The sequence below is a fragment of the Mchenga conophoros genome, linkage group LG22 (assembly GCF_057382185.1).
Source record: "Mchenga conophoros isolate Kocher_MC1m ecotype Shallow Benthic linkage group LG22, M_conophoros_male_GT1.1, whole genome shotgun sequence".
Lineage (NCBI taxonomy): Eukaryota > Metazoa > Chordata > Actinopteri > Cichliformes > Cichlidae > Mchenga > Mchenga conophoros.
In genome coordinates this window covers 5,032,343-5,046,547 of record NC_140546.1, presented here as the reverse complement: position 1 = coordinate 5,046,547, position 14,205 = coordinate 5,032,343, and the positions used below count along the sequence as shown (strand labels likewise).

The 14,205-nt window shown below is 44.0% G+C and overlaps 1 protein-coding gene across 1 annotated transcript; it reads right to left on the bottom strand.

Moving 5' to 3' along the window:
• Positions 1-8,035: 8,035 nt before the first annotated feature.
• On the bottom strand, positions 8,036-13,406 carry LOC146548606 (E3 ubiquitin-protein ligase TRIM21-like). The gene is made up of 2 exons (XM_085262327.1): positions 12,115-13,406; positions 8,036-10,552 (listed from the first exon to the last, which is right to left on the bottom strand). The coding sequence occupies exon 2, from the start codon at positions 10,544-10,546 to the stop codon at positions 8,906-8,908; it is 1,641 nt and encodes a 546-aa protein (XP_085118453.1). The 5' UTR covers positions 10,547-10,552; positions 12,115-13,406; the 3' UTR covers positions 8,036-8,905.
• Positions 13,407-14,205: the final 799 nt, after the last annotated feature.

The following is a 14,205-nucleotide window of genomic DNA, read 5'->3' as shown; positions in this document are numbered from 1 at the left end:
TCATCGGGGGGGGGGGGGGGGGGGGGGGGATTCCGGTTATAACTTTCAAAATAAGACTTTTCGGTAACTCGAGTGATTACTGCTATGAAAATCCTTAAAAAGACGACAAAGAGACATCCAAACCCCCACAAAACAAAAAAATAACAATTATTATAACTACAAAAACCAAAAATCACAGAGGAACTAAAAAAAACCCTGCCCAAATAACCAGCAAACAGACTGATAATAAAGCAACAATATGTACACAAAGGCTACGTTCACACCGCAGGTCTTAATGCTCAATTCCGATTTTTTGATCAAATCCGATTTTTTTGTCTGCTCGTTCACACTACAAATAAAATGCGACAGCAAACGCGCTCTAGTGTGAACGCTCTATTGTTTGACTGATGGCCCTTAATATAAAGACTTCGGACTTCACGTTTCCCAATTTTTGCTTTAAGTTATTTTGTTATTTCCATAATAATGTAGATAACCTAATAATTATCCTTATTGCTGTTTTAGAGAAGAGCGGTGCTTGCTGGCTACGTTCACACTGCAGGCAAAAGCGCATGAAATCCGATTTTTTTGACCCTATGCGACCCATATCCGATCATGCTATGACAGTGTGAACGGAACAAATCCGATATTTTCAAATCCGATCTGGGTCACTTTCGTATGTGGTACTGAATCCAATACATATCCGATGTTTCAGAAAGCGACTGCTGTTTGAACGCTCATGTCGCATTAAATCCGTCTTTTACGTCACTGACACAAGACAGACGCCAATTATCAGCGCCAGAGAAGCGCCCGATAAGACATCGCGAACGCTTGCTGGCTATCCAGTGAAACTGCTGGGAAGACAACGTTGGAGAAACGTTAACATTTTATTTGTACTGCATAATCTGCAGATTCTGACAGAAATCTGCAATGGCCAGTCAGAGGTTAAATTCGACCTCAAAAACATGTAAACAAACAATTAAGTCCACGAAACAAGAAGTGAAATAACTGAGAAAGACTAAAAAACAAATGTTCTTTAAATGAACCAAATAAACACTCTAAAGTCAAGAATAGAGTCACGACTACATTGCAGGACATTTGAGTGTCACCCACCCGGTTGTTCACCAAACCCTATTATGGCCTTCACACTCTTATTTTATAGCATTAAATTTGCTGACTTTTCTTAAAGTGGCCTAAATACAGACTCAAAAAGGGCATCTGGCATAAATCCAAACCAAATGTGCTGGAAGCTAAGACGACCTTTCAAAATAGTCTTTTGTCTTCACAATACTGTTTTATAAAAAAGAAAAAGAAAAAAGGAGCACATCTATATATATTTTCAAACTAAAAGAACCAAAAACATTTTTAATTCAAAGCCTAAACTTCACTTTCCATTAAAATGCAGTCTTTTTATTTAAAACGAAACATTTGTCTTCCCGTGTTCCCATAGTTTACATTTTCTCTGGTGTAAAAATAATATAATTCTAACAATATTTGAGGATTTTTTTTAAGGAACCATTTGCATGCTATAGCGGATTTTTACGTGACAGAGGGAGAGAGAAAGAGAGCCAGAGGCAACAATCAGAGACAACATCATCACATTAGAAAGGTATAGTAATCATCCACAACTATTTTCAGTTGCGGATGATAAAGGATTCATAAAGTTTATCCATGTAGTGAATCCTATGTATACAATTCCCAGCAGGAAAACACTCTCCCAAATAATCATCCCAGGCCCATATGACAGAGAATGTGCATCCTCTTTTTGTTTTGCATATTTTAATTTATATTTTATTTTGTTGTGGTTTGCATTGTTTTGTGTTGTTTCACTTTAAATTTCTTTAAAAGGAAAAAGCTGAAAATTCAAATAGTTAAAAGTTGAAATATAAATAGTTGGTTTTTGTATTTTATAATTTATTTATAACATTTTATGTGGAGTGAATAAATAAAGCATATTCACGTGGCCCCTAAAACACAATAGAAGTGCTCCAGGATCCTAGTGGCTACAAGCCAGGAAGTATAACAGGATTTGGTGTGTGGTAGTAACAGGTAAATGAACATATTTTTAAATTTATTATATATATATGAGTGTTTGTGTATAAAAATGCAAACAATACACATATGCTTTCAATTGTGTCATGTAAGTAATCTAGGTAACTGTCACGGTCCGGGGCAGCGGCCGTGTGGAAAGTGGAAGGAGGACCCAAAATGCAGCACTTATTCAGATGTGAGGGTGATTTATTGTTAATAACAAACACAAAGTGGAGATGGCAAACAGAACTAAGGACGAAACTAAACTGGGATAACTACACAGAGGAGTGGCAAACCTGAACATGAAGGGAGAACAGCAGGGAGAACACGCAGAGGATTACACCAGGTAGGAACACAGACGACGCGACGAGGAGCAGAGGAAATCACACGCTATAAATACACAAAGAGACACTGGGAAATCACACACAGATGGGGGAAACAGCTGGACCTGATTAACCTGACGAGACAGGGGAACACTAACACCAGGGACCAACAGAGGGAGCACAAACCCAGAACCCAGTGTCTAAAATCCCAAACACAAACCATCCCAAAACAGCCATGAATAATAATGAAAGTAATAACAATAAGTACATAAACATAAAGTCACTGAGTCATGGTCGCAGGACCATGACAGTACCCCCCCCCCTCAAGGGCTGGCCCCCGACAGCCACAGAAACACACCACCAGATCCGGGCGGGCGGCAGGGGGCCCAGGATGGAGGGACCGGACCACGACCACGGACGGAGGCCCCAGAGTCCCAAAACAAAGATGAACACAAAACCCACAGGGGAGCAGAGTCCAAAGCACAGTTCAGGAGGCCGTCCACGAAGAAGGCAGCGGCGGCGCGTAAAGAGTTCAGGAGGCCGGCCGTGCGGAAGGCAACGGCGGCGCGTAAAGAGTTCAGGAGGCCGGCCGTGCGGAAGGCAGCGGCGGCCAACAGGCGATGGCGGTCCGGGGGCCGGCCGTGCGGAAGGCAACGGCGGCCAGTCAGGCGACGGCGCTCGGCCAGTAGCCTAGCCAGCGGTCCAGAAAACGGCCGTTTAGCTCCAGACCCAAACGAGGCTGGGCCAGGCGAGGCTGAGGGCACGGAAGCCGGGACCGCAGCAGGCGGAGATGATGATGCAGACACAAAGGCTGGACCAGACGAGGATGCAGACACGAAGGCTGGACCAGGCGAGGATGCAGACACGGAGGCTGGACCAGACGAAGATGAAGCTGAAGCTGGACCAGACGAAGATGAAGATGAAGCCGGACCAGACGAAGATGAAGATGAAGCCGGACCAGACGAAGATGAAGCCGGACCAGACGAAGATGAAGATGAAGCCGGACCAGGCGAAGATGAAACCGGGCCAGGCGAAGATGAAACCGGGCCAGGCGATGAAGAAGATGAAGCCGGACCAGACGAAGATGAAGAAGCTGCAGCTGAAGCTGGGCCAGGCGAAGCTGACGCTGTAGCTGAAGCTGGGCCAGGTGAGGATGAAGCTGGACCAGAATCAGGCGAGGATGAAGCCGGGCCAGGCGTGGATGAAGCCGGGCCAGGCGTGGATGAAGCTGTAGCTGAAGCTGGGCTAGGCGAAGCAGACGCTGAAGCTGAAGCTGGGCCAGGTGAGGATGAAGCTGGACCAGAACCAGGCGAGGCTGAAGCTTCAGGCTGAGGTGTGGCAGTAGCAGGTGGTAGCGCTGCAGGTGATGATACTGCAGGAGGCGGCGCTGCAGCCACAGGTGGAGAAGCAGCCACAGGTGGCTGGACGGGATCCTCGGGCCCCCCAGCAGGCGAAGCAGGAGGCTGGACGGGATCCTCGGGCCCCCCAGCAGGCGAAACAGGAGGCTGGACGGGCTCCTCGGGCCCCCCAGCAGGCGAAGCAGGAGGCTGGACGGGCTCCTCGGGCCCCCCAGCGAAAACAGCCGCAGAACCAGTGGGCACCGGGGCCCCCGGCACACATGAAACAAAGCCAGTAGGCACGTGGGCCTCTGGCACACGTGAAACAAAACCAGTAGGCACGTGGGCCTCTGGCACATGTGAAACAAAACCAGTAGGCACGTGGGCCTCTGGCACACATACGGAGGGCTGCAGCTGCGCAGAGCACTGACCCTGCTCAGGCAGTGACAGCCCGGTGCAGTTCACAGCTGGCATCTTGGCCACCAGGGGTCCAGAGTAAGCTGAGGGCAGCAACCCCGCCTCTGGGGAAGCCCCGGAGTGAGTAACAGTCACTAATGTTGCCAGCTGTTGAGGAACAGGTCCGTAATGTAACAGTTTGTCTCCCTGCTCAGAAACGGCGGTGGAAAAACAGTGTGAAAATTGTGGCTTAAGGGAGGCTAATGGTTGAGCTACAGACTGGGAAGCTTGTGGCTGGACACAGAACTGAGCCGGAGAATGGTGATAGAGTCCTGGCTCAGAAGGAGCGGCAGAGAAACAGTCTCTCGGTTTCACAGAGGGTCTGTACACGCCCACTTGCGAAGGGTCCGTTACCACGAAGGTGGGTAAGCGATCCGAACAGTCTCCCATCCCGCTCTGGATAGCCCCAGAAAACAGAGTCTCGGAATCTGGGGAAGCCAGAACATGTCGCTCGCTCACCGCCTCGGACTGCTCGGAAGTAAAAGCAGACGGGGGGTGAAGACCGAGGTCCAGAAGGAGGAACTCCCGCTCCCACGAACAAAGCGAGCCCAGAAGCCATGGGAGACCGGTCACCAGACGCTGTAGCCGCCTCTCTACAGCGCGCTGGGACGTGCCACCCGGGCTTTCCAGCCACAGGTCGATCAGCTCCTGTGTGGCATCGATGAGATTTTCCCGTAGTTCCCTGGATGGATTAAGCGCTGCTGGGTCCATGTTCTGGTCGCGTCGTACTGTCACGGTCCGGGGCAGCGGCCGTGTGGAAAGTGGAAGGAGGACCCAAAATGCAGCACTTATTCAGATGTGAGGGTGATTTATTGTTAATAACAAACACAAAGTGGAGATGGCAAACAGAACTAAGGACGAAACTAAACTGGGATAACTACACAGAGGAGTGGCAAACCTGAACATGAAGGGAGAACAGCAGGGAGAACACGCAGAGGATTACACCAGGTAGGAACACAGACGACGCGACGAGGAGCAGAGGAAATCACACGCTATAAATACACAAAGAGACACTGGGAAATCACACACAGATGGGGGAAACAGCTGGACCTGATTAACCTGACAAGACAGGGGAACACTAACACCAGGGACCAACAGAGGGAGCACAAACCCAGAACCCAGTGTCTAAAATCCCAAACACAAACCATCCCAAAACAGCCATGAATAATAATGAAAGTAATAACAATAAGTACATAAACATAAAGTCACTGAGTCATGGTCGCAGGACCATGACAGTAGCTCTGTACGTGCTTTGGAGTTTGTACTTGTTTCGGAGTTTGTATGTGCTTTGTCTCTAGGGGCCACCGTATATATTTTTGTATAAACATTTATAAATAAAACCACTTTTGTTTACATTAGTAATTCCTTTTGTGCATAATTTTATATTGTTGTTGATAATAAATTAATTAAAGTGACAAAACAACCTGAAGAGCCGGTTGGGAGCTGAAAGAGCTGGTTCTCTTGTGTCAGAAGCATGTGGTGACGCGGGAAGAGTTTGGCTGCAGACGAATGGCAGAGTTTTCTGTTACAAATTTTACCTTTATGATTTATTTCCCTTGGAGATTTTTTTCTTGATCTTGTTCCACAATTTGAATCTATCAACATACATATTTACTCCTTATAGGATGACTGCAACTAAAATACCCTTAATTAAATTCGTTTAGTCTGTAATTTGATGACTTTTCCAAAAAGTGGCCCAAAATACACATGACAAAAATGTTTACAATTTTACATGGGTGCACAGACCTTTGTACACTGAGGCTGTTCCTGGTCTAGTTGGACTTGTATCAATAGAGATGGACTTTAGATCCACTGGTGTGGGTCAGATAAAACAGTATGGTGATTATAGGGATTCTTGAGACTGTAAACTAACTGGAAACTGTCTGTTTGTATATTTTATGGAACAATGTTAATGTTCAAAGCTGACCTTGACACTGTCACAAGAACTGTCACAAGAACAGAGACAGAAACCTGCTGGTCTTTGAAGGATCATGGTGGAATCTCCAAACAATGCGATAGTAAAACAGCACAGGGGTGATCATATCTGATGCACATAAAGGATAGTGACCATGTGAAGATGAAGGAGAGGATGCCTTGGCACAGACATGAAGCCTGACATGTGGTGGCATGGTGGACTGACAGCATGAAGCTTCCTGGTTCCTTTATAGGTGGAGTTTGCAAATGTACCACGTTACATTTCTCTTGCTTCCTCCCACAGTGCAAAGACATACACGTTAGGTTAATTTAATTCTAGAAAGGATGTGGATGTGAGGTAGATAAAGTGCTTTAGGTGCATAGGGTAAAGTCCTGTATTAATTTATCGCCTGTAAAAAATATAAAGTGTGACTTTGAGTGGTCAGTAAGAATAAAACATAAAAGTGAGTTTATTATATTACAGGTGGCAAAGGCCCAGCTCTAAACAGCACAGACAGATCCAGTCCTTAAATGCAACGCAGTAGTTTTAGAATAGAACAGAATTTAACTTTATTGTCATTGCACATGTCACAAGTACAAGGCAACAAAATGCAGTTTGCATCCATCCAGAAGTGCTTTAGCCATAATATAGATATATTACAAAATATATATTAGCAATAATATAGATATACAGCTATATTACATAACAGTATGTTATGGGTATGTTATAATGTAAACGGTATGAAGGTATGTTATGAATATGCTATAACTATAAGTATGTACAGGCTGTAGTGGGTGTACAAGCTATGTACAGGCTATGAACAGGATATAAGTAGGAAAACTACAGAGAAATATGAACTACACAAGTTATAAACAGTTGTAGAATGGTATATCGTATTGTTTTGCAGAAGCACTTCATTGAAACACAATTCTAATGCACTTTTACTTAAGTATTTGTACATTTTACTGTGTTATGCTTTGTTCTATATACTAATATATGAACCTGTCTCCATAGCCATGACCACACCCAGGTCATGGCTGCGTGTGTCAAAGTCATCTGGTCTTTCAGGTGATAGAGTTAACTGAGAGGAAGACAGCTGAGTATGGGAAGTTTGCAGGGGACCGTCTAAGCAGGAGCAGCTATTGCTACCCCACTGAGGTCCTGCTAAGGTTTTGCCGGGCAGACACTTCACACTTCAAGCTGTTGTGATTCAGGGGACTGCACAATAAGAAGTCCCCTAAATCAGGCGCATCAATATTGCAAAGAGGGCATCAAGTCTGCTGTGGATTAAAAGAGGCAACCCATGGATCACATAAGCTACCAAGACATGAGTTAAATATTCATCACTCAGGCTGGGGCATCTATGGCTTTATTTCCCATCAAATTGCAGCCACATTGAAAAAATTCTCTAATCATGGGCGAAGATATTACTGGACCAGAAGATGTCACCATTACACAGTTTACTCAACTTTCAAACCACCAAGTTTCTAATATGAGGCACTGCATGATATCAGGAGCTAGCCCAGATTGTAGCATCAGCATTCTTGGTGGTCAGACGTCATGACCTGCTGTGGTTATTTGAAGGTGATGAGATGACCTGCCACATCTGTTTGAGGTGATGTCACAGCCTGTGGAGCAGAGGTATAATGCCCTGTTTAGTTTTATCTCCATTGTACGGCTAAAAAAGGCAGCAAGTTTAAGCAGGTAACACTTTTTTAAAAATGTATTTTATTTTTGTTTAATTTGCTTTGACTTATTAAAAAGTTTAATAGTATCTTATGTTAGATTTTTCTAATCTAGACATGTACAAAATCATCCATCAATATATTTATGATACCATATGGTCAGTTTTCAAATGTATTAAATTAAAAAAAGCTAATACACACAAAAAAAGTATAAAATAGAGAGGGTCTAACTTGCATCATAGAGCAGAAAACTTATTTATTCATAGATAAAATGGTCAAATCTGAGTAGACAATCACAAATGAATGGGAAAATTACTATACACAGCTGTAAGCACTGAAAGAATATCAATCAATATGTACCAGCGAGATTAAGTGACAGTCTTTTTAATAAAATGCATTAAAAAATTACACATGCAAAAGTTTCTGGTTTGCAGAAAACAAATAAAAATTACATTTTCAACCACTCTTTGATATGGTGTACTGATTAGCTATTAAATCATTACCTCTAGCATCACTTTTAAACTCTATTAGACAATTTAAAATAAAATCTTGAAATTGGAAATTTCTAAACATCTCCTTCCATAATACATTTGAATAATAAGTGTTCTTGTCATGTTTGTACAACACATGATGGCGCTGTTTACTCACAGAAGAAAGATTTCTGCATTGAAACGAACTGAGTTGTTATAGTGATGGAGACTGTGCCATAAATAAGCAGTAGTTTTGTGCAGTATTTGTCACTATTATTTATATACAACAGTTATCTTTTCTTTACAAGAGGTTAAGAAAATATTAAACGGTAACAAATCAACACACAGTGTAAAGATATCTGACTTTCAGTGTTTGAAACAGTCCAGGCTCAAATATCAATTTCAAAAGACCAAAAAGTGTAATGTTTCATTTTGTTAACAGTTACAAGGTCACTGTTCATTTATTCTTAAATGAAGCTTTCTGAGATTCATTCTCTGATATTTTATAATCACTTAGTGGGAAAATTTCCTGATTCATTTTTTTTGCTTCTGTTTGCTTCAAATCCCACGAGAGTCAAACAAAAGCATAAATCAGAGGCCACAATATTCAGATTCTATAGAAAACATGGAAACTGTAGAGTATTTACACTAAACATGTTCATTGGTTCCCTTCAATAAAAATCAATCAGATCATCAAATAAAATCTGTTGATTTACTCGATTTGATTGACAGGACAGTTGATTAGAGGTGCTGAGTTTTCACCACCATCATTGAGACAGGGACTGAAGTATGGGTGGAGTTTCTGAATGAAGGAGCAGCTAGTAAAGGAGTAGATAAGAGTTGCAGTATCCACATCATAAAAAGAGACCAGACCCTCCTCATAATCCACAAACACCCCCACCTTCTCAGGACCAGACTGAAGACAGAGACGGACTGAAGGGCTAGCAAAAGCTCTGTACTCATTTCTATTCCTCAAGCCTAAACTCCAGAAACCATCCTGAGGAGTCAGCGTGATTTTTCCCTTCCTGTTGACCAACTCGCTGGCCACTCCTAAATCCCAGGCAGTCTTTCCTTTAACCTGAACCTCGAAATAAAATCTGCCTGATGATAAACTCTGCTTTCCTAAAACATTAGGACATGGAGAGAATCTCTGTGGGGTGTCTGGAAGATTCTTCCTCACATCACCACAATGCACCTGTTTTCCATCATCAGATAGGATGAGTCTCGAACTTGCTGTATCAGGATCAAGAGTCACATCCACTGCATACTGCTGGACCCTCTCCAGCTCAGCCTCAAGCAGCTTCTTCTTCATGCATTTCCTGAGTTTCTCCTCCAGCTGAGCCACAGCTCTAACCACAGTTCCCTCATATGAAGGTGGATGAACTCTGATCTCTGTCCAGTCCTTTGTGGGTAGAACAGTTTTCAGGGATGAGAAGCTTTGGAGGACGTGTAGGTGGTCTTCAGAGTGTGAGAGCTGCTCCATCTGAGAGCTTGTCTTCTTCAGCTCAGAGATTTCTTGTTCCAGATCCTTGATGAAACCTTCAGCCTGTTTCTCTGTTGTCTTCTGTTTGCCTTCGATCTCCTTCATGAGCTTCTTCATTCCTCTCTCAGCAGACTCCTGCAGAGCAGTGAACACCTGAAAACCTTCTGCTTTCTCTCTGTCTGCAGAATCTTTACTCATCTTTACTGACTTTTTGATCTCCTGAATCTTCAGTTGTCTCTTCTGGATCATCAGCTGAATTTCAGCCTCTGTCTTCCACAGCTCTGCCTTCTTTCCCTCATATTCTTCTCTCAGAGGAACAAACTCATGAGTCTTGTGTTTGAAAACAGAGCAGAGCGTGCAGACACATGTCTGGTCAGTCTTACAGAACAGCTCCAGAGGTTTATCGTGCTTCATACACATCCTGCCTTCCAGGTTCTCCAAGGGCTCTACCAGATGATGTCTTCTCAGACGTGAAGCTGTCAGATGAGGCTCCAGGTGCGCCTCACAATAGGAGGTCAGACACACCATGCAGGACTTCAGGGCCTTCAGTTTGCTTCCAGTGCAGACGTCACAGGGAACCTCTCCTGGTACGGCGGCTTGTTGCTCTGAGCTGGCAGACAAACTCTGCAGCAGATCATTCCTGCAGATTCTTTCTAAAACCTTCCTGGTCACCTCCACAGCTCCAGGAAGAGTGTAGGTGTGCACCATCAGGTCCACGGTGTCCCGTCTTTTTGCCGTCTGCAGTCGGCTCTTTTTGATAGTTGGTCGACTGGCAAGGACTTCTCCCTGCTGCAGGCGCCACTTAAAGCCTTCAAACTCATCGTCTGTTAAATCTTCCAGGGTGTTTAGGAGCTCCTCTGGTCTCATCATGGCTTTCTGATGAAGTCAGAAGAATATTTTAGCAAATATACATTTGGGAATATCTCCCGTACACGTTAACAACAAGTATACTTTTTTCCTTTTTTCTATGGGTCTTTTACATCGAATGAATTAAATTGTGTAATTTAAACTCTTTACTCAAAATGTGTTTGATGAAAAGCAAGGCAAGAAATGAAACCAGACTTCTTCCTGGTGAGTCACTTTTTCTGGCAGAGACACAAAGGTTGATGATTCAAATCCTGTGTTTTCATGACCTCACTGAGATCAACAAATGCAAATAGCTGCATATCCCCTGATGATGCTTGCAGATATACTTGAGTTTTGATTTGTTCTGTCCCTGTGTCACGGTCCCGGGTTTGGATCCACAGTTTTCAATTACAAACTTTAAATTCTTGTCTTTATTTAACATTCTGGTTCTCAGTCTCATTGTTCATTAATCTTTGAGTATTTGTTTCAGTGTTTGGCTGCTTTCAGCAGGTTCAACTTTTATTTTGTAGTGTCTTGTTGTTTCCTTATTCTTCTGTGTGTCCGGTCTGTCAGTTTTGTATCTTTGAGTCTTTTGTCTCCAATAGTTACTTCCTGTTTTATTTTGATAGTCGTTTGTCACTGTGCTTTATTTTGTGTTCTACTTCTCTTGTCTCATCATCCCTGATTTGTTCCTGCTCCACCTGTTTCCTCTTACCTCTCTACCTTTTGTGTTTATTGTCTCAGTTTCCCATCATTCCTTGTTGGGCATGTGTTTCCTGGTGTTTTCTCTCTCTAAGTTCCAATAGTATTATTCCTTAAAGCTCCTGGTTTTGGGTTTTGTTTCTTGTGTTTTTTGGACTGTTTTTTTTTTTTTTAAACTAAACAGTAGTCAGCCCTGCGACAGACTGGCGACTTGTCCAGGGTAGCGCTGTACCTTGCACTATTTTATCAACTGATTCACACTATAACCAGGGTTTGCCTCTTATCTGTATTTTAATTTTATTACAGTACAGTACTCAGTTTTTGGTAACCATTGTCCTTCATGTAAATATGTAAAAATTGTGTATGTTTCTGCTCTGTGTCTTGTGTACTGTTTGTTTGTATATGTGTCTTTCTCGCTGCTGTTACACCCAAATTTCCCCTTGTGGGACAATTAAAGGATTATTCTATTCAATTCTACCCTGCCTCCCGCCCTGAGACAGCTGGGATAGGCTCCAGCGCCCCCCCCCCCCCCCCGAAAAGGATAAGCCTAAGCAAATAGATGGATGGACTAAACAGTATTAAAGACTCGCTTTATGTTCACCTCCATCTCTTGCATTCTGTATTTGCATCAGCAGACTACAAACTTCATTCAACAGACACCTGATCGTGACAACTTTATGTATTTATTGCCACATTTGGCAGATTTTACAGACTCAGCTAGCGAAAAGAAAACGACTTTAGGCTATAAAAACTGTAGTTTGTGACACTGACTTTCGCTACAAATAACAATAAAATGAATAAGCATAAATGAATGAAACTTCCTGTTTGATGAAAGCTGGAAGTTTTCTGTTAATTCTGGTTAAAACACAATAAATATCAGGTGTACTCACCAATAATCAGATTCAGGTCAGATGCTGGGAAATAAAATATGAACTCAGTTGGATTTTCTTCAGAGAGAAGCACAGAGATGTGTCTCGACTGCAGCTCTGTCATCCACAAACTTTAAGGTGAATCTCGTCTGTCTCGTCTCGCTCCGCCTCTTACTGCACCTCTGTTTTCAGGTTTGTTTCCTTCTGCAGGTTCAGACATGATCACAGATACATACATGTGAAACAAGCAGAATTTAAAATGTTCTCATTTAATGGGATTTTTTTGCAGCATAAAAGAGCCAGTGTTGGTGAAAGCACTTTGGAAGCATGAACCTGTTAAACTGCAAAACTCCTCAAGTAAGAAAATGTAGCGAAAAAGAAACATTTGACATTTTTCTCCATGTACATTTTTATATTTGTGTTCTATATGATCACTTGGGGAGTAACTTTACAGCAACACTGCAGAAATGACTGACCAGAGAAAAAAAACCTGAACAGTCTAACTCTGCATTAGATTCCAGATGTTTTTTGATCTTCAGTTTTTCACTTTGAACACTTAGTGACTGTTAATAAAGTGACTGCTCATTATTGCTAGATTTATTTTTTTCCTTTCTTTTTGCCTGTCCCGTTTGGCTCTTTTGCCATCAGAATTATTGTCTAGAGGCAAAGAAAGATGCCCAACGGATTTACTTTACCAAATTGACCATCCCAGCCTTGCCGTAATGGTCCATTTGATTCACCTTTTATTGTTTATTTTATTTTCACTTGCTGAATACGGGACAGACTTGACTGGAGGAAAGAAGGGGAGAAAGAAAGAGGGAAAGAGAAACAGCTGAGAAGAGGGACGGGGGAGAAGGGCAAAAACCAAAAACCAACAGAACGGGCAGAGAAAAAAAAAAGCATATATCAATCACCTGGATCACCTGCTGAGAAAGAAAAAAAGAAAACAAGCAGAAGAGAACAAGAGTAATAGAATAAACAACATCACAATGATATATGGGAATATGACAGTAAATACTAAATATTAAACATTATTGTGCAGCACATAAGATCAACAGAACACAGTGTGCTTTGAGGTAGGAGCCAAAAAGGGTGTAGTTTGTGGGTGTGATCACCCGTGTGTACACCTGTGAGCATGGACGCGCTTGTTTTTTTTTAAAAGGTTCCTTCATGTAATAATCTGCTAGAGGGTGTGGGGGGGGCCACAGCCCCGTCCTCCAGGGCATGAAGCAGGTATGGAGGAGATCAAAACTCCAGACATCCAGAGGCCCCCAGAACACAAGAGACCAAGGAAGACCAACAGAGGGGCAGCCGCGCCACTGTCCCAGAAAGAGCTGAGGAGAGTCCCAGATGAGGGCTCACTCAGCAGCCGCGGAGCAGAAGCCAGGGGGAGTTGCAGTGACGCGCCCGTGAGCTCCGCCGGCAGCCAGCTGTGCCTGAGTGACACCTCCGAAGTGGTCCGAGCGAGCCCCAGGCTCCAGGCTCCGACAAGCGGCCGCCAGGGAGTGAGCCGGCGTGTACCTGGACGCCCATCCCCAGACACAAAGAACCACCAATGCACCGAAGTCTGAGGGAGTCCGCCACTGGCAGGGGAAGTGGTGGTGGGGGGAGATAGGCCTCCAAACCTTGGAGGGCCTGAGATGTCCCCAGAGAGGTGGCGCCTGACACCCAACCTGACATATAGACACAGACATACAGGCACACACAGATACAAACATCCATTCCCACCCTCATGCTCTCATATGCACTTGCTCCACACTCAACCAACGTGGAGACAGACATAGAGAGACGCTGTACACACGATCACACTCCCCAAGCGTACTCTACGAACCGGGTCTAGGTACCCTTGCCCCTGGAGGGGGGAACTGCACCCAGACCCAGGTGGTGTTACCCTTTTCCCTGCGGTGGGGAGAGGCAGACCGCCCCGACTCCGCAGCAGCAGGGAGGCCCCACACTCCAGACCGCAGTCGGACGGCCAACTCCTCCTCCTAGCCCTCCCGCTCCAGCAGGCCGCAGAGAATGGGGGTGGGAGAAGACTCCAAACCTCCCTCCACCCGCTCATTGTAGTGTTGATGCATGTGTGTTCTAAGGTGCATTTAAAACCCAGGAGGG

Bases quoted from the DNA above. Each gene is read 5' to 3' on its own strand.
- LOC146548606 (XM_085262327.1), bottom strand. From the start codon at position 10,546: ATGATGAGACCAGAGGAGCTCCTAAACACCCTGGAAGATTTAACAGAC.